The 25,734-nt window shown below is 37.6% G+C and overlaps 1 protein-coding gene and 3 pseudogenes across 3 annotated transcripts; all 4 read left to right on the top strand.

Annotated features, from left to right (window-relative positions):
• Window positions 1-1,746: 1,746 nt before the first annotated feature.
• On the top strand, window positions 1,747-3,499 carry LOC132164248 (fasciclin-like arabinogalactan protein 12 pseudogene; annotated as a pseudogene).
• A 7,288-nt stretch (window positions 3,500-10,787) lies between these two features.
• LOC132164537 (fasciclin-like arabinogalactan protein 12 pseudogene) lies at window positions 10,788-11,588 on the top strand (annotated as a pseudogene).
• A 3,829-nt stretch (window positions 11,589-15,417) lies between these two features.
• On the top strand, window positions 15,418-16,709 carry LOC132164415 (fasciclin-like arabinogalactan protein 12 pseudogene; annotated as a pseudogene).
• Window positions 16,710-24,618: 7,909 nt separating this feature from the next.
• Window positions 24,619-25,476, top strand: LOC132164631 (fasciclin-like arabinogalactan protein 11). Of its 3 annotated transcripts, XM_088519132.1 has the most exons (3): window positions 24,631-24,700; window positions 24,797-25,316; window positions 25,392-25,476. In XM_088519132.1, the coding sequence occupies exons 1-3, from the start codon at window positions 24,631-24,633 to the stop codon at window positions 25,474-25,476; spliced, it is 675 nt and encodes a 224-aa protein (XP_088375258.1). The 3 variants fall into 3 exon arrangements, with proteins under 3 accessions (XP_059431154.2, XP_088375258.1, XP_088375257.1); XM_088519131.1 differs by having other exon boundaries at window positions 24,631-24,699; window positions 24,769-25,476; XM_059575171.2 differs by having other exon boundaries at window positions 24,619-25,476.
• The last annotated feature ends 258 nt before the right edge of the window (window positions 25,477-25,734 follow it).

Consider the following 25,734-nt stretch of genomic DNA (forward strand, 5'->3'; position numbering starts at 1 on the left):
GCTCGGCAGGTCCCAGCGGTGTCCCAATAGGGTCCCGATCAGGTCCCAGTGAGGTCAGTTTCCTACCTTTTGTATTTTCGCACTGCATTATTTTGTTTTAGGTTTGTTATTGCAGAGCCCACCCCATTTTCATTTTTATGATTGTCCACTCATTTCTTTGGGATCATAATTGGAAATGATCTTCCCCTGTAATTATTTTTCTTATTCAATTAAACAAAAAAAAAAAAAAAAAATTCTTGGACAAATAGGAAAGTTGGATGAAACCGTATCGTCCACTCAATTCTTTGGGATCATAATTGGAAATGATCCTCCCCTATAATTATTTTTCTTATTCAATTTAAAAAAAAAAAAAAAAAAAAAAAAAAAAAAAAAAAAAAATCTTGGACAAATAGGAAAGTTGGATGAAACCACATCGTCCACTCAATTCTTTGGGATCATAATTGGAAATGATCCTCCCCTATGATTATTTTTCTTATTCAATTAAAAAAAAAAAAAAAAATCTTGGACAAATAGGAAAGTTGGATAAAACCACCACAATTATCCCCAACCGATTTCATGTGAGAAAAATAAACATTAGTTAATATATTCATCAAGCCTATAAGACCCATTTATATTATTGTTGGCTATGTTATTCTACCCTTTCTTTTCTTTTGGGTTAAAGGAATATATTTAAAAACTATCTTCCGAAGGGATTTTTGAATTACCATTAAGACACGACACTTGCAAGATACATGTATTGAAATTCGAATACAGCTTACATGTTGTTATTTTAATAACAGCATGTATATTGTAGTTTAATCAACCATAAAAGATTAGGAATAGGACATCTCTAGTCCATTATAGACTAGAGAATATCTAGTTCATGACTAGGATTTTATCTCAGAAATCCTATGGTCACAAATAAGACACATATCACACTAATAAAAATAATAATAAAATATTATTTTAAATTAAAAAAATTAAGAAAAAAAAATATAAAAAAATAAAAGAAGGGGGTGGCGCCACCATAGGGAGTGGCCTTTTTGGGTAGTGGGTGGCTTGAGCCACCCCCAATGGCCGGCCAGGGGGTTTCGGCCACCCCCATCTTGCAAAAAGGGGGTGGCTCAAGGGCTCTTGGGGGTGGTTCGGCCACCCCCCTTTTGCAAGATGGGGGTGGCCGAACTACCCCCATACCCCCTATGGTGGCTAGCCACACCTACTTTTTTCTTTTTTTTCTTAAATTTTTATTAATCTTTTTTAATTTAAAATAATATTTTATTATTATTTTACTTAGTGGGATATTTGTCCTATTTGTGGCCATAGGATTTCTGAGATGAAATCCTAGCCATGAACTGGATGAAATCCTAGCCATGAACTAGATATTCTCCAGTCCATAATGGAATGGAGAGGATCCTGTTCCAAAAGATTGAATCTTCAAGTTAATTTACTATTAGAAGGTTTTTAATAGGAGAGAAAAAATGAAGAGAAATTTTGAAAAATTCAGTTTTGACCCTTAATTAAACTACAGTATGTAAGCCGAATCCTTGAAATTCATTAGTTGCAATAAATTATCATAATTAATTTGTTATGAAAAGGAAAAAGGATTTTGAAAGGATTGAAATAAAAATTTCGCAATTTGCAGTGAATATAGATTATTAGAATCTCATATTTTCTTTCTTTAGAAACTGAAAAAGCAAGAACATTCACTCAAAAGACCATTACAACAAATTGCACAAAGCAGAGCAGGTTTTCACCATATTTGAGAAACCAAAAACCGGATAAGAAATTAGATTAAACGGTTTCCTTTCAATCTTTTCTCTTCTACTTCCCCAGTAAGCTTGTGGGAAACAAATGAGTTTTCATGGATAAGTATAATTATATGTGAAAGCAAAAGAATTGATATCTTTTTTTCCCCCCACACACAACTAAGATCCCCTCTCTTTTTCCTACCTTCCCAAGCAAACTAGTTGCTAAAACAACCAAATCTCCCGTTCTATCCTTTCATCCCCTCCACCTTTCCAAGACATATAAGCTGGAAACAACTAAGAATTTGTAACTAGATTTCTACCCTTTCACCTAACTACACTCTCTCCCGGCCTCAATAAAAACCCTCTCCTCCAGCCCATACATATCAAGCACCATTTGAAAATTTCTCAAGCACAAACACCGCCACTCACACAAAATAACATTACAAACATGACCAAACAGGCAGTGGTCTTCTCCCTCTCAATTCTACTTGTATTTCTCTTCCATTGCATTACAACTACAGCCCAGCCAGCCGCGGCTCCTGCCAAGCCCGCCGATGCCCCGACCCAGCCTGCCAGTCCCCCAGCCCAGCCTGCCAAGGCCCCAGCCCAGCCAGCCAAGATACCAGTGCAGACTGGTCCCACCGACATTACCAAAATCCTCAAAAAGGCCGGTGGGTACTCGGTGTTTATCCGCCTCTTAAAGAGCACAGGCGTTGCTGGGCAACTATTCGGGCAGCTCAACGATTCAAGCATTGGGTTTACCATATTTGCTCCTACTGATTCGGCATTCTCAAACCTCAAAGCGGGTACTCTAAACTCTTTGTCTGACCTACAAAAGACCCAACTAATACAATTTCATATCTTAAACACCGTTGTTACTCTCACAAACTTTCAAACCTTGAGCAATCCAGTGCCGACAGAAGCCGGTGATGTCAGCAACAATGAGTTTCCACTGAACATTACCACAGATGGAAACCAAGTTAACATCTCCACTGGCCTTGTGAACGCCACTGTGGGCGGTACAGTATATTCGGATGACCAGCTTGCTATTTATCAGGTGAGCAAAGTACTTCTTCCACTAGACATTTTTGCTCCCAAGCCTAAAGTAGCAGCGGCACCAGTGTCGTCAAAGCCCAAGACAAATGAGGGTGCTGCGGAGAGTCCATCTGGTGCTTCTAAAGTGGATGAGGCTGCTGCAGTGAGAGACTGCAGGCATGAAATGTTGGCATCCATTGGAGTTGCTGTTGTTGCATTCTTTGTGATGAAAGGAACTTAATGGATTGGATTATATGTGCCAGTGCTCTGGCGGGCTTCTGTTGTCTAGTGCCGCAAGATTTACTGAGTTGGGTTCAATGGTCGTGATCAACCATCTTTCCTTGTCCCATCTATCTGTATTTTCTTTTCTTTTTCATTTTTGCCAAGCTTGTCAATGTTAAAGGTAGAAGTTCTGCCCAGAAAAATGGGTGGAAGTCAGAGGGCTATTTTTGATGTTTTTACTTTTCATCTGTACTGTTCTTTCTGGCTTTCACATTTGAAGAGTCTATGCATTTGTGAATTTTTTATTGAATCTCCTGAAAAGTTGTGTAAGTGGTCTTAAGCATTCATTTTTCACTTCTGAACTCTTTGAGAAATGTACCAACCTTCATCATACACCGTTTGGTCGGTGGCATATATTGCCTTCCCTACGTCAGGCGTTTGAAGGTTGGAAGAGCCAGGCCAAGAGAACAAGAACTCTCTACATAAATGTATTTCAGAGCAAATGCTTTTGAATGTTTGGAATTGGAGTAGACTTATTTACTGTTTATTCTGCTTAATTATTTAGTTATCTTTTAGTTTCCCCGGCCCAGCAGCTTTCATGCTCAGTTCTTCCATCACGAAAATAATTTCGGAGCCTGTGGATCCGAAATGAAAGGCAATCTCCAATGGCTAACACACACAAGGAAAATGCCAACAAAGGAGAATGCCGTGGATAAATGCAGTCTAAATCAATGACAAATCGTGCAACAACAATTCAGTAAATTACCTGATTTATATTGTATCAGAGCAGTGAAGAATGACCTACGTCGTCACCCAACACCCGACACCATTCCTTTCTTTTTCTCTTTGAAACCTTTCGTCGAACACTCTCTCTGCACCCGTGGCGGCCTCTCATCATATTCAAGCCACCACCAGGCCAACTACCACTGTATCCAACTTCCCCACCTCGTCACCGCCAAGCTCCCCAAAAGCAACTTCCTTGTATGGCGTGCCCAGGTTGGACTTGATCTCTATCGCTCTTTCAATGAGCCTGCTACACCACCGCACCCAAACACCTCCACCACCAGTGATGGATCCCTCCCCATAGCCTTCAACCCAAAGACCCTTCGATAGGCTCAACAAGGGAAACGGCCTATAACAACAACAAAATTATGTGGACAAATACTAATGGATATGCTACAGCTCAACAGAATCTATCAAAAAATAAACTACAAATTGCAGATTGTAAAATTCTGTAATCCAAGCAAGTCATCAAGAGACAGTATCACTAGTCAGCCAAAGTAGTTGTAGAAAATTGTAATTAAGAAAGTTCAAAGAGCCTCAAACAGGACAGCAACCCATGCAAGGTGCACACGAATGTTCATGCAATCATACCCAAATATAGTGTCATGGGCACCCTATATAAATATATGAATTAAAGTTCCGGTTAAATAACCCATGTAGTCCGAGCCACCCCTTTCCCCAGTTTTTTTTTTTTTAATTAGTTTATGGACAAATGCATGTCAACTTTTAAATGGTGTTGACGTAATTTTTCGTTAAATTTTGGATGACAGATTGACGAAAGTACTATTTAAGATTTTATTCATTACCCAAGTACCATTTGTAATACGAATTAAAACCGATGGAGTAAAAAATAAAGTTGTTAAACCACAGGGAATTGAAATGTATTTAACCCTTAAATTTAACATAAGACCAAAACTTTGATAATTTAAAAAATAATATAAGGTTTATTTTTAAATGTCATATTTTATAATAACTAGCTTATTATAATAATTCAAGAAGTTTTAAAAGATTATCGGTAACCAATTTTCTTTTCTTCAATCAATTAGCTAATTGGCTATTAAAAATGAAAAATCTTCTTCAGATCATTTTGAATCATATTTCGTTACTTAACAATATAAACTCCCATATCAAATAAATTTAAGCATTCATAAAGTTTAATCCTTATAAATTGGAACATGTTAAATATTGGGAAATGTTAGGTGTTCTTCTGATGTCTTCCCAACCGTGATGTGACTTTTAAAATCACCAATAGATTAAAAGTCAATAATGATAATCTCAAATTCAACCATAATTTTAAAAACCACATCACAGTTGGGGGGGCACGAGGAGAACACTAGAAGAATACCTAGCATTTCCCTTAAATATTTGTTTAGTTTAAAACAAAAGGAATTATAATGGAAAAATTTATCAAAATGAAAACTTGGATTAATCAATAATAGAAAATGAATAAAGTCATAAAAACCCAGCCAACTACAATCTATCATATCCAATAATATTATCATTTTTCCTCAATTGGAAAATACTTTTCTCTCATACTAATATTACTACTAATATGGAATTCAGCAACTGAACTTTCTTCTCATCAACTAATTTTTTAAGAAAGAGTTCTATTACACTAACATAAATAGAAGTGTGCTAAAATATATGAGAATGTTGATATCTGATCTGCTTACTCATTTTATAAACAATTTATACTTTTAAGAGGAAAGAAAGACAGAAAGAAAAAAAGCCTAGGAATATAGGAGCACCTAAAAACAAAGACGTGAATGGAAAAATCAGACATGAACTATTAGAAAATAAGGACGAAAATAGAAGAACTGGGCATAGGAAATACAGATAAAAAATGGAAAATGAAGAATACTAATTAATATAATAAAAAAGAACTATATTTTTTTCTGTACTTTTCCCGGTTCTAATAAAATTCAAAATGTATAGGAAGAAATCTAGTAATATAGAGATTTTTTCCTTTCGACTACCATTTGTATATATACCATTTGTATATATAACGTAAAAGAAACAACTTTTAGGGGAAAAAAAGCTACACAATTAATGAACAACAACGTAAATTAAAAAATCCTAATAGCTTGTACGAAAAATAACGATATATATAAAACTCTTTCTCCTACATATATTTCTCTGAAGTCGATGTAAAATATTCAAAAGAAAAAATAATCAATTTGAATAAATAATAATCGGCATACCTCAGCAGAAATAACGTTATAAAAACTCTCTTTCACTATCATTTTCCTGAAACTCAATTTAAAATTTACAAAAGAAAGAGTAATCAATTAGAATAAAAAAAATAATATATAAGGACACAAAAAGAAAATTAAAATATACTTAAACATGACTACGGACAATGTAGATTTGGGGTAGAAGTGTCTAGACATGATCATGGATAGACGTCCAAACGTGATAGTTAACTAGCGTAATTGACCCTAGTTGCGTCTAGACAATAAACTTACCTGTCATAACACCATTGCACACAAGTCATAGATTTCTATTTAAAGCCTACCTTCTCTCAACACTAGACATCTCTTAGGCACACGAAATTTTAGAGCCTCCTAGAGAGTTTTAGAGAGACCAGTCGCAAGAGCTTGTAGTGATCATACCACATAAGACTCTTGATGGTTGATTCCAAGAAACCTTACTTGTGAAGATTATTTGAAGGGGATTCAAGTGAACATGATGCGACCGCACAATTGAAGATACAAAGAAAATTTGCCAGTGGTGATCGGTAAGCAGTTCATTCATTGAAGAACAACCAGCTAGGGAGTTCAAGTAAAGAGTCGTGAGGAGTGCATCATTCTATAGATTGATATGGCAAAATTAGTAAGGAGTAGGATTTGCTATTTTTTGTAGTTTTTTCTTCAGTTGATTGAGTGGAATCCTGGGTTTGACTACGCGGAAAGGTTTTTCCTTGGTACAAGGTTTTTCCGCTTGATCAACAAATCTTTTTGTTATGTGTTTGTTGGATTATTGTTTTTATAATTGAGTAGTTTATTCTTATATTTATTATTCACTATGTGTTGGGTGTCAAAATATTAAGAATTGCTTCAACTCTTGTATTTCTCAGACCCAAACCTACAATTTGCTACAAACTTCTATCAAAACCTAATCCCAAGCATGACCACAACTTCTACCTAGTCCTAGAAATTATATCAATCAACATCTATCATGTTATGACGTGTTAAACACAAGCAAGTATCATCCATTTCATAAAACATCTAACCCATTATTAACTTAATTTAACATATAGTAACTCATGACTTTACACTTATCCTGTCAATAGAAAGCTAATCATGCAAAAATTAAGGGTGTACAAGCAAGGAAATTACTAATTGCTAACAACATAACCGCTTTGGTCAATGGTTTGCAAAAATTGTTAATTGCATATGACAATTGTAGCTAACAGTTTTAAGGGTAGTGAAAGCGGTTAATAACCGCTAATCTCCTACCCTTATATATAATATATGATGATTTCTTCTTAGTCTTCTTTTCTTCATTCTCTTCTCAATTCACGCCATATCTCTTAGACTCTCACTCTCAGTCTCTCACCCACCTCTCCCTTTCCTAGTCCACACATGTCCACGGACTCATGCAAGATGCTAAGCTACTGTATTACAAAAGAAACACAAATCCTAGTCAACGTTTGGGCAATTCGACGTGACTTGAAGAGGTGGGATTAGCCTTTAGCTTTCAACCCACAGAGTTTCTTGGAGCCAAACATGGTGGATTTGCGTTACACATTTGTCTAGCCATGCCGCTAGCCCTGCGTGTGTTTCAGTTGGCTTAAGGGTGATGTAGCGTGACGTCATGAGATGCAAAGATAAACAGCTAGAAGAATGGATAAATATTACTTAGATCTTGAGTTTATCAAAGACCTAAGAAATCTTTTCAAAATACTAGAGTCTATCTAGGGGTTGAAGAAAAATATTGAAGAAACTCAACAATGAAGTTCCATATTGATGAAAACTGAATAATAATCAAAAGTTACGTTCTGGAGGCTATAAGCATATATTTATAGCACCTAAACTTCTAACCCTAGTAGTAAATAGAGATTAAGTCGGTTTTAGAATTCTATGGGGGTCGTCCGGATGGAATATACCTCCGTCCGGACGGTCACCAAATAATTACAGTACTTAAACTGAAACATAGGAGCGTCCGAACAGGATTTCTAGAGAGTTCCTTTTCGATGGCATGTTCGGACAACCCGAAGTTGTGTCTGGACAAATTTTTTAGAAAGTTCAATTTACATGCTATGTCCGGACATCCCCATTGAATGTTGTACCAATACCTTACAAACGACACCATGTTGGTAAGAAGTGATCATGTCCTAAACAACAATTGTTAATAATTGGATCTTCTTTTGTTGCTTCTTATTTATTATTATTATTATTTTATACTAGCAGAGTTGTAATTATTCTCTAAATAACAACAAAGAAGGTCCAAAATACTAAAAGAGGCCCATTATTTGATAGTCGGTTAGCAGTTGCGGTTTAACCTTCAATAGCCACCATAACCGCTAGTAGGTGATTAACCGCTAATTGGCCCTAGAGGGGAGAATGCGGTTACTTAAAACCAATAACCACCTAAGGCGATTGCAGTTAAGAGGCAATAACTGCAATCGTAAGCGTAATCACTTGTACACCCTTAACAAGAATAACAAGATAACACTTGCTTAACCATGACCATGATCGGCCACAACCTACCCATGCATTAACTAACATTGAACCCATAATATTAAACCTAGAAGTTGAAATCAACAAGCTAGGATACTACATCACAAAAATGCCACTAGGGTGTGATTAAATAGTAAGATAATATGCTAATAACAATAACAAGAACAAGATTAACGCAAGGGGCCACCCCTTCTTGAAGGGAAAGATCCAAGAAATCACTTTCTCTCTCTCTCTCTTACTCTAAGGTTTTTCTGAGGCAAGGGGTGACACAATGGGCAATAATGGACTTAAGGGTGAATAGAAAGGTTTATCATGCAAGTAGAAAACAACTGATGTGTACAAATTTTATTGGATATACACTGTCATCAAACATTCGAGCTTAGAGATTGATTGATTGATTGATGGCAGTTATGGATCAAACATTCTTATATAGTGGGATCTATTGATCGATGACAGCTATACATCAATCATTCGACATGAGATCGATTGTTCAAGACTTGAACCACGCAGTAGGATCAAAAGCTTTATCAGGCCGCTTTCTGTCATGACAGCCTCTAGACGGAAGATGCCAGAAACCTCAAAAAGGAAGTATTTTTATATAGAGCCCTTGAGATATGAAAAGTTACAACAGAACTAGGTGTTATTTGTTAAACAACATCACATTCTCCCACATTATTCATCTCATTTTTTAAAAAAATCAACATCAAAACATTCTCACTTTTTATATCACATCATTTACTTTTTATATCACATCATTCACTTTTTACTACTATTTAAATAAAAAAATCAATACAAAACAAAATTTTCTCACTTTTCAATACAATATTTTTACTTTTTTATATTAATTATTACTCATTTTTTTCCTTACCAATTATGAACAGTGCATTGTAAAGCCATTGTTGTTTACCAAACAAGTCCCTAGTTTTGTCACACAAATAAGGCCAATATCTTGGACCCAACACTAAGGGTGTGATTGGACCAACTCTTCACCCTTTGAGGGTAGTGGTCGGACACCCTAAGTGGTGGCTGCACTACCCTCGAGGGCTCAGAGGGAGGAAGGTTGCAAACACTGTCGAAGGCTTAACCACCCTTAAAGGCTTAGGGGTGGCCTTCAAGAGGAGCCCTCGGAAGGTGATGTGACAACTCTTGTGGTGGCCAACCACCTCCATCAAAGGATCAGGGTATGGTCAGCCACCCCAAGAATTTTCTTGGGGTGGCCGACCACTTATTAACTTTATTTTATTGTTAATATGGCTCAGCTTGAACCGTTATTTTCAAAGAAACAGCATAAATCATTGGAATACAAGCCCAAAACCTCAATCTGTGGGATGACATAGTTTGCTAAGATGTGCTTCCCACTTATGTTTCAATGATGCGTAAGGCGGTCAATTCGATCACCTGCAGTACTGAATGATCCTCACTTGAATGATTGTTCTTTCTTAAACCCTTGTCGATACCGTTTATCGGTATGACATCATCCATGTCGAGCACCTCAAGCGGAAACTCTCAATCCGTTTTGGCTGTAGTGTTAGATGGATCTGTTGACATCCTTCTAACATATCAGATCTGTTTCATGAGCCTGATGACAAGGGGGAACCAACACGTACAGTTACACAGCAAGTGGATATTCCGTAAAAGAGCACCAACATGAAAGTGAGAACTATATATATCTCGATCCGATTCAAGATAATGAAATCAGGAGCCTATGTGTCAAAGGAAAATCGAATACTAGTGACATACCTAAGTATGCATGCATGCTTGAGGAAAGTCGAATGCAAGTGACATAGCCATGCATGCATGCATGCATGCTTATCTGAAGAATAAGAAGACTGAAGTTGATGATGGGCAATCCATGATCGATAATTGAAATAACAAAAAAAGGTATTGGCAATTGTTCGTGCATGAGTATAAAAATGGACGAGTTAAGAAAAACAAAGTGTCAGAAAGATCGAGGAAAGAGTACCCTACCTGAGGGGGGCAATCGAATCTTCTCTCTTTAAGGTTGTGGCATGCAAATCACTTTTTTTATAGCTAAGATCCATATAAGATCTCTATTAACACATCATATAAGATCCCCTATGTTTTTCCTGCCTTCCGAAGCAAACTAGAATTAGGCAAAATCTCTGATTCTATCCATTCATCCCGCCACCTCTCACAGATAAGATGAGCTGTTAACATCTCAGGTTTTATATCCGAGATTAAGGTTTTTCAACTAAGATTTTACTCTTCACCTAAATTCACTCTCCCAACCATTAATAAAAGCCCCCATGCAGCCTCCCTCCCTCACATATCAAACACGTAGCAAATTAATATATATCAAGCAAAACCACAGCCCACCATGCATGCAAAGATGACCAAATTACAGGCTCTCTTCTCCCTCTCTCTTGTTTTTCTCTGCCTCTGCAGCACAACTTTAGGCCAGCTGGCGCCAGCTCAGGCCCCAGCTCAGGCCCCGGCTAAGCCTGCTGATACCCCGGCACCACGTGGCACCCCCGACGTCACCAAAATCCTCCAAAAGGCCGGAGGATTCACCATCCTAATCCGCCTCTTAAGGACCACTGCAGTGGCTGACCAAATCAGAGGGCAACTCGACAATTCAGACACTGGTTTCACCCTCTTTGCTCCAACCGACTCCGCATTTTCCAACCTCAAATCGGGAACTTTAAACTCTCTCAGCAACGAAGAAAAGATCCGTCTCATGCAGTTTCACACCTTACCCAAATTTTATTCTCTGGAGAACTTCGAAACTGTCACCAACCCGGTTCGAACGCAGGCAGGAGATACCAACCCCGGCGATTACCCGCTAAATTTGACAGCTGCGGGAGGCCAAGTCAACATTTCGACCGGCCTTGTGAATGCCACAGTCAGCGGTACATTATTTTCTGCTAAACAACTTGCTGTGTATCGAGTGGACAAAGTGCTTCTTCCTCTGGACATCTTCGTTCCAAAGCCTCCAGCACCGGCGCCGGCACCGGTCAAGCCTAAGGCTAAGAAGGCAGCAGCTAGTCCAAAGAGTAGTACTACTACTACTAATCCTACACTGGTGGTTGATTCTAGTGCAGTGGCTCTGATCACAGAGCATGGAATGCTGGTGTCCGTCGGATTTTCCGTTTTCATTGCAGCGTTTTCTCTCCTATAAAAACATTAATGAGCAGCTCATATTTTGGTCGGGTGCAATTTTTAGTACTGTATGATATCCTAAGTCGGCGTCGTTTTCATAAAGTGCTTTCGAATAATTGCCATGTATTGTTTGCTTACTGTAAGGGTTGATCTTTATTACTTCTTTTTTTTTTTTTTTTTTTTTTTTTTGAAGTGCTTTTCGTTTCCCATCTTATGTACGGACTCTGAGAATTTGGCATACTTTTTCAAGAGAAGTTATGCCCAGGGCCGATAACTCTACCTTTTTACTGATAATGGTGACAAAGGTTGTTTCTATTCTATTAAGGCAAGTTTTTATTTATTTATTTATTTTTTGGGTTTAATTGGAAGAATTATGGTGACCCCAAATAAGTTTTACCTTTTTTACTGCGGACGGAGACCAAGAAAGTTCTCTTTGATTTATTCATTTTTAAATTGGGTTGAAAAAAAATTCTTACGATCCAATTGGTTTAAAGGAAAGCTTTATCCTATTAATTTAAGCTCAATGGTTCGATACCATCAAAAGTAAAAGGTGCTTGACAAATCACAACACCAGATGTAGGTAGGATGAATAATTTTAAAAGTCACTCTTGTACGCCTCTTGTATCATTCTAAGTATGAAGTGACATTTAAAATGAGGTAGCATTTAAAATCACATTTTGATCAACGAATGAGGTAGCATTTAAAATCATCATTTGATCAAAATTCAATAATAATCAATCGCATGGCTAACGGTGATTTTAGAAGCTACATCATTCTTAGAGTGACACAAGGGTGACTTCTAACATTATTCGGATAATATATTATGTTTAAAATGCATGTGAGAATCATATAAGCTTTAAAGACACATTTTACATACTCTCTTAATTCCCTTAGATTTTGACATGCTTTAAGAACATATGTCAACTTAATAAATTTTGTTGAAAGAATTTTTTTTAACTGCATTGAGAGGAAAACTTGGTTCTATTAATTTAAGATATATGGTTTGATACCACATAACAATAAATAACAACAAAAGATTTGAGTAAATGGTGCTTGACAAGGCACAAGACCCGCTCAACAGTGGATAATATATTTAATTGAGATCTGCTAGGCTTTTCAATTCTTTTTTAACAACAAATTGGTTCTAAAATGATGTGTCATCATACTACGTGATCTGTTGTTATAATAAATAGAAGTATAATGTAATGGGATGACAACACATCATTTCTGAATTTTGTAAAATATAAAGCCAGTTTTGAATTTTTCAAATTTTTATCCAAAATAAGTATGTGTTTTAGTAAAATGTCCAAAAGCACCAAGTATATGGTCTAGACAAAGTGATTGTAAACTAAGAGCAATTTCAGTTCCGTTTGTTTCGATGTAAAATGTTTTTTGTTGGAAAATATTTTCAATGAAATCACTTTTCAAAAAAATGTGTATGTTGAAAACATTTTCCAGTGTTTGGCAAGTACAAAAAATCACAAATTTATATATATTAAACTTTAAATTAAGATAATGTCTCGACCTGGTCTTGGCGGTGACCTTGTCTGGTGAGTCTAAGCACGGTCCCGACTGAGTCCCGGCAGTGGTTCGGTTGGGTCCTGGCAAATCCCGACTAGGGCTTGACTGGGTCCTGGCAGTGTCTCTGCAAAGTCTTAGTGAAGTCCTAGCGGTGGCCGACAAAGTCCCAGAAAGTTCCTAGTGGGGTCCTGGCGAGTCTTGATCGGGTCCCAGCGTGTCTTGATTGGGTCCCGGGGAAGTTCGACCTTATGAGATACTGGTGGAGTCCTGATCGGGTCCAAGCGGTTTCCTTAGAAAAGTCTCAATCGGGTCCTGGCGGTGTCTCGACTAGGTCCCAACGAAGTCCTAGCGATGGTTCTGCAAAGTCCCAAACAGTTCTCGACGAGGTTCTGTTTGGGTCCCAGCGAGTCCTAATTGGCTCCCGGCGAGGTCCCGGTCAGGTCTCAAGGAAGTCTGAGCAGTGGCCCGACAGGGTCCAGGCAATGTCCTAGTCAGGTCCCAGCGAGTCTTGATCAGGTTTCGATAAGTCCTAGTCGGATCCTGACACAGTCCCGAGGAAGTCCGAGCGGTGGCTCGACAGGTCCAGGCGGTGTCCTGGCAGGGTCTCGATCAGGTCCTAGTGAGGTCAATTTCCTACCCTTTGTATTTTCATGCTACTTTATTTCATTTTAGGTTTGTTATTGGAGAGCCTACCACATTTTCGTTTTTATAATCGTCTACTCATTTCTTTAAAATCATGAATGGAAATGATCATTCCCTGTAATTATTTTCCTTATTCAATTAGGAAAAAAAAAAGTCTTGGATAAATAAGAGCATTCACATCCGGCTCAACAAAGAGGCCATCAAATTGTTGAGCAGTTACCGTTTTCTTATTCAATTAGAAAAAAAAGGTGGTCTTGGATAAATAAGAGCATTGACATCCGTGCTATTTTGTTGAGCAAAGTACCAAAAAACACATCCCACTGGCTCAACAAAGAGGCTATCAAATTGTTGAGCAGCTATAGTGTTCCGCAAGTTTGCTGAGCACTATAGCTTAACAATTTATGTCATATATTAATAAAAAAATGCCTTCTTTTATCTCTCCTCTAATAAAAAATTATTTTATCATCTCTCTTCTATAAAATGAAAAACCGGCCTTCTTCTTCTCCCTCTTTCTCATCGAGCATTATTTAAGAACCTTTATTGTTAATAACTTGCTATTGAATGCTTTATTTTAGAATAATATGATGGTTAATAAGAAACTTTGTATTAAATGCTTCATTTTTTTTTCTTAAATCTGACAATTAGAAAAAAAAAATACAAATTGTTTTTAAAAATATGACCATTAGGAAAATAATTTTTTTTTAAAATATGATCATTAAAAAAAAAAAAAAGACAAATTTTAAAAAATACAACTGTTAGTAAATGACAAAGTTTAAAAAATATAATTGTTGAGGAAAGAATAAGAATTATTTAAAAGGAATAATGAAAGTAAATAGTTAAAATGTTGAGCATATAGGTACTTTTAAAAAGTTGATAGTTAAAATAGAAAAAAAAAAAAAAAAAAAAAAAAGGGTGATATTTTGGCTAAATTTAGCTAAAATTTTCCTAAGCCAAATGCGAATACTTTAAGAAAGTCGGATAAAACCGGACAATGATCCCCAACCGATTTCATGTGAGAAAAATAAACATTAGTTAATATTTTCATCAAGCCTATATGACCCATTGCTATTATTGTTGGCTATGTTATTCTACCGTTTCTTTTCTTTTGGGTTAAAGGATCGTTATATTAAAAAACTATGTTCTATAGGGATTTTTCAATTACCATTAAGACATGACACCTGCACTCCTCAAAAAAAAAAAGAAAAAAAAAAGACATGACACCTGCAAGATATATGTGTTGAAATTCATTAGTTGCAATAAATTATCATAATTAATTAAAAGGAGAAAGGATTTTGAAAGGATTGAAATAAAAACTTCGCAATTTGCAGTGAATATAGATTATTAGAATCTCATATTTTCTTTCTTTAGAAACTGGAAAAAGCAAGAACATTCACTCGATCAAAAGACCATTACAACAAATTGCACAAAGCAGAGCAGGTTTTCACCATATTTGAGGAACCAAAAACCGGATAAGAAATTAGATTAAGAGGTTTCCTTTCTTTTCTCTCCTACTTCCCCGGTAAGCTTGTGGGAAACAAATGAGTTTTCATGGATAGGTATAATTATATGTGAAAGCAAAAGAATTGATATCTTTATTGTCAGATCCCCTCTCTTTTTCCTACCTTCCCAAGCAAACTAGTTGCTAAAACAACAAAATCTCCCGTTCTATCTATTCATCCCCTCCACCTTTCCAAGACATATAAGCTGCAAACAACTAAGGATTTGTAACTAGATTTCTACCCTTTCACCTAACTACACTCTCTCCCGGCCTCAATAAAAGCCCTCTCCTCCAGCCCATACATATCAAGCACCACTCTTGCATTTGAAAATTTCCCAAGCACAAACACCGCCACTCACACAAAATAACATTACAACCATGACCAAACAGGCAGTGATCTTCTCCCTCTCAATTCTACTTGTATTTCTCTTCCATTGCATTACAACTACAGCCCAGCCAGCCGCGGCTCCTGCAAAGCCAGCCGATGCCCCGACCCAGCCCGCTAGTCCCCCAGCCCAGCCTGCCAAGGCCCCAACCCAGCCGGCCGAGATACCAGTGCAGACTGGTCCCACTGACGTTACCAAAATCCTCAAAAAGGCTGGTGGGTACTCGGTGTTTATCCGCCTCTTGAAGAGCACAAGCATCGCTGGGCAACTATTCGGGCAGCTCAACGATTCAAGCCTTGGGTTTACCATATTTGCTCCCACGGATTCAGCATTTTCAAACCTCAAAGCGGGTACTCTAAACTCTTTGTCTGACCTACAAAAGACCCAACTAATACAATTTCATATCTTAAACACCGTTGTTACTCTCACAAACTTTCAAACCTTGAGTAATCCAGTGCCGACAGAAGCCGGAGATGTCAGCAACAATGAGTTTCCGCTGAACATTACCACAGATGGAAACCAAGTTAACATCTCCACTGGCCTTGTGAACACCACAGTGGGTGGTACAGTATATTCGGATGACCAGCTCGCTATTTATCAGGTGAGCAAAGTACTTCTTCCACTAGACATTTTTTCTCCAAAGCCTAAAGTAGCAGCGGCACCAGAGTCGTCGAAGCCATCTGGTGCTGCGGAGAGTCCATCTGGTGCTTCTAAAGTGGATGAGGCTGCTGCAGTGAGAGACTGCAGGCATGAACTGTTGGCATCCATTGGAGTTGCTGTGGGTGCATTCTTTGTGATGAAAGGAACTTGATGGATTGGATTATATGTGCTCTGGCGGGCTCCAGTTGTCTAGTGCCGCAAGATTTACTGAGTTGGGTTCAATGGTCGTGATCAACCATCTTTCCTTGTCCCATGTATCTATATTTTCTTTTCTTTTTCATTTTTGCCAAGCTTGTCAATGTTAAAGGTAGAAGTTCTGCCCAGAAAAATGGGTGGAAGTTCGAGGGGTGTTTTTTATGTTTTAACTCTTCTTTTGTACTCTTCTTTCTGGCTTTTACATTTCAAGAGTCTGTGCAATTGGGAATTTTTTATTGAATCTCCTGAAAAGTTGTATCAGTGGGTTTAAGCATTCATTTTTCACTTCTGAACTCTTTGATAAATGTACCAACAAATCCTTTCGGAGGCTGTGGAAAGGATTTGCTTATTGAGGAATCTACGGATGACACACAACCTAAAAAGGAAAGGCAATCTCCAATGACTAACACACACCAACAAACGAAACAAATCTCCATTTCCTTTTTATACTTATCACTCCAGAAATTGTAAACCAAATACCGTGTATAAATGCAGTGTAAATCAATGACAAATCGTGCAACAAGAATTCAGTAAATTACCTGATTTATAGAGCAGTGAAGAAAAAGACCTACGTCGTCACCCAGCACCTGCTACCATTCCTTTCTTTTTCTCTTTGAAGACTTTCATCGAACACCCTCTCTGCACCCTTGGCCTCTTCATCATCGTCCACCTCTGCTATTCAAGTTTCCCAAAAGCAACTTCCTTGTATGGCGTGCCCAGGTTGGGCTTGATCTCTATCGCTCTTTCAATGAGCCTGCTACCCCACCGCACCCAAACACCTCCACCACCGCTGATGGATCCCTCACCATAGCCTTCAACCCAAAGACCCTTCGATAGGCTCAACAAAGGAAACAACCTATGACAACAAAAACATTATGTGGACAAACACCAATGGAGATGCTACATCTCAACAGAATCTATCAAAAAATAAACTACAAATTGCAGATTGTAAAATTCTGTAATCCAAGCAATCATCAATTTGCGACAAAAATTGTAATTAAGACTGTCCAAGGAGTGTCTAACAGCAACCTATGCAAATGTTCATACCCAAATGTAGTGTCATGGGGACCAAGATTTAGAGAATTAATGATATAAGGTTTGTTTTTATAATAACTATAGCGCTGGATTTTCTCATTATAATTTATTCAAAAAGTCTTTAAAAGATTATTAGTAACTAATTTTCTTTTCTTTACTCATTTAACTAATTCGCTATTAAAAATGAAAAATCTTCTTAAAATTATTTAGAATGTACAAAATGAAAACCTGGATTAATCAATAATAGAAAATGAACAAAGACAGAAAAATCCAACCAACTACAATCTATCAGACTATCATATCCAACAATATTACCACTTCTCCTGAATTGGAAAAATACTTTTCTCTCGATATTAATATTATTACTAATATGGTATTCAGCAATTGAACTTTCTTCTCATTAGCTAATTTTTTAAGAAATAGTGTTATTACACTGACAAAAATAGAAGTGTAGTAAAAAATATTGATATCAGATCCAGTTAGCTTACTCATTTTATAATCAATTTTTATTTTTTATTTTTAAAAATAAAGAAAGAAGGAAAAAAAGCTTAGGAATATAGGAGCACCTAAAAAAAAAAGACATGAATGAAAAAATCTGAATAAACTATTAGAAAATAAGGACAAAAACAGCATAACCGCGCGAACCATAGGAAATACAGATAAAAACGGAAAATTAAGAATACTAATATAATAAAAAAAACTATATCTTTTTCTATACTTTTTCCGGTTCCAATAAAATTGAAAAATTATCTTGTTAAATAAAGATTTTTTCTTTCGACTATCCTTTGTATATATAAAGTAAAAAAAAAAAAAAACAAACTACATATAATGAACAACAACATAAACTAAAAAGTTGTAATAGCTCATACTAAAAATAACGATATAAAACTCTCTCTTACACTTATTTCCCTGAAGTTAATATAAAATATTCAATAATAATGTTGAAATAATAAATATGAGGGAATATAAGCGGAAGCAATATAGAAAATAAACACAAAGAACTTACGGGTGGTTCGATGTTAGACACCTACGTCCACCACTCAGAACACTCTTAAGAGCTACATTGTGCTCATTAACTTGATTTGTCTACAATACAAAGGTCCCTATATAGGGTAATGTCTAAATACAAGTTTGGTAATCAAATCTCCTTGATTTGATTACAATATCAATATATGATTACAATCAACCCATAAATAGAGAATATTTCAATATCAGCATAATTATGGAATATATGAAAAATATAATATATTTTCCATATATTATAACATCCCCCTCAAACTGAAGGTGGAATATTTTGGAAAATCCCCTTGATTTGATTACAATCTCAATATATGATTACAATCAACCCATAAATAGAGAATATTTCAATATCAGCATAATTATGGAATATATGGAAAATATAATATATTTTCCATATATTCTAACAAATAAAAAAAAGAATAATATTCAATTTGAAGGAATAATAATCGTCATATCTCGTAACAAAAATAACGATAAAAAAAAAAACTCTCTTTTCACTATTATTTTCATGAACTCAATTTAAAATTTACAAAAGAAAGAGCAATCAATTAGAATAAAAAAATAATAATAGATAAGGATACAAAAACAAAATTAATATAATAGAAAAGAATGGTCTTTTTCTATATACGTTTTGTGATTTCAAAAAAACATTGAAAGTCAAAAAACCGAACTCTTGGAAAATAGTACATGGCCAGTGGGCAGTGCCTCAAAAACATTTTTAGAAAATCTCATCACTTAATGCTAGAATAACACCTAATGCAAAAACTATGCTTTCATTAAAGCACAATAAATTTTTTAAAATAATGCAAAATCGATTCTGTCACTAAAAAACATGAGTTCATGCTACATGTCGCAATTCTAAGAAGGAACTCAGCTATTATATATATATATATATATATATATATATATATATATGATGTGATTTATCATATCCAAAGCAGCTTGTAAATGTCAAGATCCAAAAGAGTGGATATTTTCATCCACTGAAAGAGAGATCGAGATGGTGGGCAATCACAACACCTGGTCACAATTTTAGGCCATTCTAAGGAGAAACTCAGCTATTATATATATAATGTGATTTATCATATCCCACGGAAAGAGAGAGATGGTGGGCAATCACAACACGTTAGCATCTTAGATCACACTCAAAAGTAAAATTCATGCGGAGTTACATTGATATGATGAGAGAGAGAGAGACAGACAGACAGACAGAGAGAGATTGTCCATATGTATTAGGTTTTTCTTTTTCTTATGGCTTGCTTGATTAGGGGGAATTTGTAACTCATACGTGTACGTAAAAGTATTGTCATCGAATGGCCAAGGATTTTGTTATGTTTTGTGCAATTCAATCATTCGGTGTCAAAAACTTAATTTTATGTTTTAAGGATTTTGGTAGCTGTGTACTGAGTGTGCAGTTGAAGAAACTTGGAGGAACTGCTAAAACAAGACAAGTATATACAAAGCTAGATGTCCAGATGGGGCAAAAGCTTACGAATTATATCTGTTCCAGAAACCGTATGTTCCCTTATATGTCTGGATGAATAAGCAAACATACACTTTCGAATAGACAAGTGTTCGGACGTGACAAAGTAATGTCAGGATGGTCTAAACTCCAAAAACACCCCGTTGGCAGAGTTGTCTAGACAAAGCTGCAGATAACGCATATATGGGATCACTCTAGAAACATCATGTTGGTAGGGATGTACAGATGGGACTACGAACAATGCAGATTTGGAGTAGAGGTGGCCGGAGATCATGGATAGACGTCCAAACGTGATAGTGAATTAGGGTTAATTTACCCTAGTTGCGTCTGAACGACAAACTTACATGTCGGAACACCACTACACAAAAATCATTGACTTCTATTTAATGCCGGCCTTCTCTCAACTCTAGACATCTCTTAGACACATGAAATTTAGAGCCTCCCGAGCGTTTTTTAGAGACCAGTCGTAAGAGCTTGGTGTGATACTCATTAAGACTCTTGATGGTTGATTCCAAGAAACCTTAGCGCGCACTTGTGAAGATTATTGGAAGGTGAGTCAAGTGAATGTGTTGCGACCGCACAATTGAAGAGACAATGGAAATCTGTGGGTTGTGATCGGTAAGGAGTTCATTCATTGAAAAACAATCAACTGGTGAGTTGAAGCAGAGACTCGTGAGGAGCACATCATCCTATAGAGTGATATGGTAAAATTATTAGGGAGTAATATTTGCTATTTTTTTGTAGTTTGTCCTTCAGTTGATTGAGTGGAATCCTAGGTTTGGCAACGTTGGAAAGGTTTTTCTCTGTTACAAGATTTTTCCTCTTCGTCAACAAGTCTTTTTGTTATGTGTTTGTTGGCTTATTGTTTTTATAATTGTAGTAGTTAATTCTTATATTTATTGTTAGCTATATGTTGGGGGAAAAAATATTAAGAATTGCTTCAACTCTTGTATTTCTGAGACCAAAAACCTACAATTTGCTACAAACTCTTATCAAAACCTAATCCCAAGCATGACCACAACTTCTAACTAGTCCTAGAAAGTACGTATATCAATCAACATCTATCATGTTCTAACATGTTAAACACAAGCAAGCATCATCCATTCCATAAAATTTCTAACCCATTATTAACTCTAACATACAGTAATTTATGACTTTACACTTAATCTATCAGTAGAAAGCTAATCATGCAAAAATTAAAGGTGTACAAGGAGGGAGATTACTAATTGCTAAAAGCATAACCGCTTTGGTGGATGGCTAGCAAAAACCGATAACTCCCCAAGGCATTTGTAGTTATCGGTTTTAGGGGCAGGCGAATGCGATTAATACCCGCTAATCTCCTACCCTTATATATAATATTTGAGGATTTCTTCTTAGTCTTCTTTTCTTCTTTCTCTTCTCATTCCATGCCATATCTCTTAGACTCTCACTCTCAGGTTCTCACCCACCTCTCCCTTTCCTAGTCCACACATGTCCATGGATTCCATGCTAGGCTATTGTATTACAAAAGAAAAACAAATCCTAGTCAACGTTTGGGTGATCGGACGGGACCCGAAGTCGTGGGATTAACCTTTATTTTTCAACCACAGAGGTCCTTGGAGCCAAACACGGTGGATTTGGGTGACACATATGTCCAGCCATGCCGCTTGCCCCTAGTGCATTTCCGCTAGCTCTAGGGTCTCTCTTGCAGACATTTGATTGGGCGTTGGCAAATGGGCTTAAGTCGAAGGAGACTCAGATGATTGAAAGGATGGGGATAATGCTTAGGAAAGTTGTCCCATATATTGAAGGTTGTACCAATACCTACAAATGACACCATGTTGGTAAGAAGTGATCATGTGTTTACCACAATTATTAATAACTAGTTCTTCTTTTATTGCTTGTAATTATTTTCTGAATAACAACCAAGGTCCAAAATACTAAAAAAGCCCATTATTTGACAGACGGTTAGCAATTGCGGTTTGGCCTTCAATAACCACCATAACCGCAGGTTAGTGGTTAATAGTTAACTGGCCCTAGTGGAGAGGATGCGGTTACTTAAAAGCGATAGCCACCTAAGGCAGTGGTTAAGAGGCAATAACCGCAATGGTAACCATAATCGCTTGTACATCCCTAACAAGAATAACAAGATAACACTTGCTTAACCATGACTATGATCAGCCATAACCTATCCATGCATTACCCAACATTGAACACATAATATCAAACCTAAAAGTTGAAATCTACAAGCTAAGATACTACATCACAAAAATGCCACCAGGCTGCCATTCAATAGTAAGATAATATGTTAATAACAATAACAAGAACAAGATTAGGGCAAGGGGCCACCTCTTCTTGAAGGCAAAGATCCAAGAAATCACTTTTTTCTCTCTCTCAAATTCACTCTCTCTCTCTCTCTCTTACTCTAAGGTTTTTCTGAGCCAATGGGTGACAAAATGGGCAATCATGGACTTAAGGGTGAATAAAAAGGTCTCTCATGCACGTAGAAAATGGCTGATGTGTCCAAATTATACTGCATATACACTGTTATCAAACTTTTGAGCTCACAGATTGATTGATGCCAGTTATGAATGGAACGTTCATAGTGGGATCGATTGATCAATGACAGTTGTACATTGATTGTTCAACGTGAGATGGATTGTTCGAGACTTGAACCAGGTAGTAGGATCAAAAGCTTTATTAGGCTGCCTTCCGTCATGACGACCTTTTGATGGCTTCATGGCAGAAGACGCCAGAAACCTTAAAAAAGAAAGATTTTCATACTAAACCCTTGAGATATGAAAAGTTACAACTAAAGTTAGTTTTGTTGCACAAATAAGGCCTATATCTAGGGTCCAACACTAAGGGTGTGATTGGACCAACTCTTCACCATTTGAGGGTGGTGCTTGGCCACCCAAGGGAGTAATTGCGTTAGGCCAACCAGGATGGCGAGGGTGGCTGGCCACCTAAGGAAATAGTTGGAGTAGGCAAACCATTCCTTCGCCCTTTAAGAAGGTGGTCAACCATCCTAAGTGTATGATTGGGGTGGGCTGACCAACCCTTCACCCTTTGAGGGTAATGGTTGGATCCCCTAAACGGTAGCTGCACTACCCCCGAGGGCTGAGAGAGAAGATGGTTGTAAAACCATTGAACGCTTAACTACCCCTAATGGCTCCGGGGGTGGCCCTTAAGAGGAGCCCTCGAAGGGTGCTGTGACAACCTTTGCGACGGTCGGCCACCTCATCAAAGGATCAGAGAGTGGTCGGCTGCACCCCAAGAATTTTCTTGGGTTGGCCTACCACTTATTAACATTATTTTATTGTTAACATGGCTCAATTTGGAATTATTGGAATTACAAGCCCAAAACCTCAATCAGTGGAGATGACATAGTTTGCTACATGTGCTTCCAACTTATGTTTCTATGATGCATAAGGCAGTCAAGTCACCTGCACTACCGATTGAGCCTCACTTGATTGATTGTTCTTTTCTTAAACCCTTTTCGATACGGTTTATTGGTACGAGACGTACGACATCCATGTCGAGCACCTCAAGCCGAAACTCTCGATCCTAGGAAATGAGTACCAAATCTGTTTCGGCTGTAGTGTTAGATGTATCTGTTGACATCCATCTAACATATCAGATCTGTTTCAACACAGCAAGTGGATATGCCGTAAAAGAGCACAAACATGAAAGTGAGAACTATATATATCTCGATCCGATTCAAGATAATGAAATCAGGTAGCTATGTGTCAAAGGAAAATCGAATGCGAGTGACATACCCAAGCATGCATGCATGCATGTACTAGGAAAATCGAATGCAAGTGACATAGCCATGCCTGCATGCATGCATGCTTATTTGAAAAATATGAAGACTGAAGTTAATGATGGGCAATCCATGATCGATAATTGAAATAACAAAAAAGGTATTGGCAATTGCTCGTGCATCAGTATAAAAAAGGACAAGTTATTAGCCTATAAGAAAAACAAAATGGGGAGAAACGATTTTTCAGAAAATGGTGAAGTTCAGCAGCCTTGCATGTTACATAAGAAATTTAAAAATTATGGAGTAGGTTCAGGAGAAGAGAAGAAACAACCTGCAGGCTAGTCAGTGTGTTTGTAAATTTTTTTTTTTTTGTTGTTGTTTTTTTTTTATTATTATTAATTTAGGTAATCAAACAATTAATAACTAAGTGTCAGAAAGATCGAAGAAAGACACTACCTGAAAAACGGATTTGCGGTGGGAATAGGGGAGGAGATGAGGGGGGCAATCGAATCTTCTCTCTTTAAGGTTGTGGCATGCAAATCAGTTTTTTATAGCTAAGATTCATATAAGATCTCTATTAACCCATCATATACATATAAGATCCCCTATGTTTTTCCTGCCTTCCGAAGCAATCTAGAATTAGGCAAAATCTCTGATTCTATCCATTCATCCCGCCACCTCTCACAGTTGAGATGAGCTGCTAACATCTCAGGTTTTATAACTGAGATTAAGGTTTTTCAACTAAGATTTTACCCTTCACCTAAATTCACTCTCCCAACCCTTAATAAAAGCCCCCATCCCTCCTCCCTCCCTCACATATCAAACACGTAGCAAATTAATATATATCAAGCAAAAACACACCCCACCATGCATGCAAAGATGACCAAGCAGGCTGTCTTCTCCCTCTCACTTGTTTTTCTCTGCCTCTGCAGCACAACTTTAGGCCAGGCGCCAGCTCAGGCCCCAGCTCAGGCCCCAGCTCAGGCCCCGGCTAAGCCCGCCCACGCCCCCCCTAAGCCCACCCATACCCCGGCACGACCTGGCACCCCTGACGTCATCAAAATCCTCCAAAACATCGGAGGATTCTCGATCCTAATCCGCCTCTTACGGACCACTGCAGTGGCTGACCAAATCAAAGGGCAGCTCGACAATTCAAACACTGGTTTCACCCTTTTCGCTCCGACCGACTCCGCATTTTCCAGCCTCAAATCGGGCACTTTAAACTCTCTCAACAACGAAGAAAAGATACGGCTTTTGCAGTTTCACACCTTACCCAAATTTTATTCTCTGGAAAACTTCCAAACTGTCACCAACCCCTTGCGGACACAGGCAGGAGATTCCAACCCCGGTGATTACCCGCTAAATGTGACCGCTGCGGGAGGCCAAGTCAACATTTCCACCGGTGTTGTGAATGCCACAGTCAGCGGTACATTATTTTCCGCTAAACAACTTGCTGTGTATCGGGTGGACACAGTGCTTCTTCCAATGGACATCTTCGTTCCGAAGGCGCCTCCGGCACCAGCGCCGGCACCGGTCCCAGTACTCAAGCCTAAGGCTAAGACGAAGCCAGCCGCTACTCCAAAGAGTATTACTCCAACTAGTACTCCTACTACTACTACTACAACTCCTACAGTACTGGTTGATTCTGGTGCGGTGGGTCTCACAAAGCACCGAATGCTAGTGTCCGTCGGATTTTCTACTTTCATTGCAGCGTTTTCTCTGTGATAAGAGCATGATGATGATGAGCAGGTTATATTTTGGTGGGGGTGCAATTTTTAGTACTGCATGATTGTCCAGATCGAGTCGGCGTCGTTTTCACAGAGTGCTTTTGAATAATTGCCACGTGTTTGTCCGCCCCTCTCCTCCTCGTACTGTTAAGGGTTGAGCTTTATTGTGTTTTTTACGTCCTTTCCATTTTCCAGCTTATGTACGGACTCTTAGAATTTGGTATAATCATCCTTTTTCAAGACAAGTTATGTTATG

The sequence above is a fragment of the Corylus avellana genome, chromosome 8, assembly GCF_965113065.1.
Source record: "Corylus avellana chromosome 8, dhCorAvel1.hap1.2, whole genome shotgun sequence".
NCBI classification, from domain to species: domain Eukaryota; kingdom Viridiplantae; phylum Streptophyta; class Magnoliopsida; order Fagales; family Betulaceae; genus Corylus; species Corylus avellana.

Coding starts and splice junctions, on each gene's coding strand:
- LOC132164631 (XM_059575171.2), top strand. CDS start 24,619: ATGCATGCAAAGATGACCAAGCAGGCTGTCTTCTCCCTCTCACTTGTT.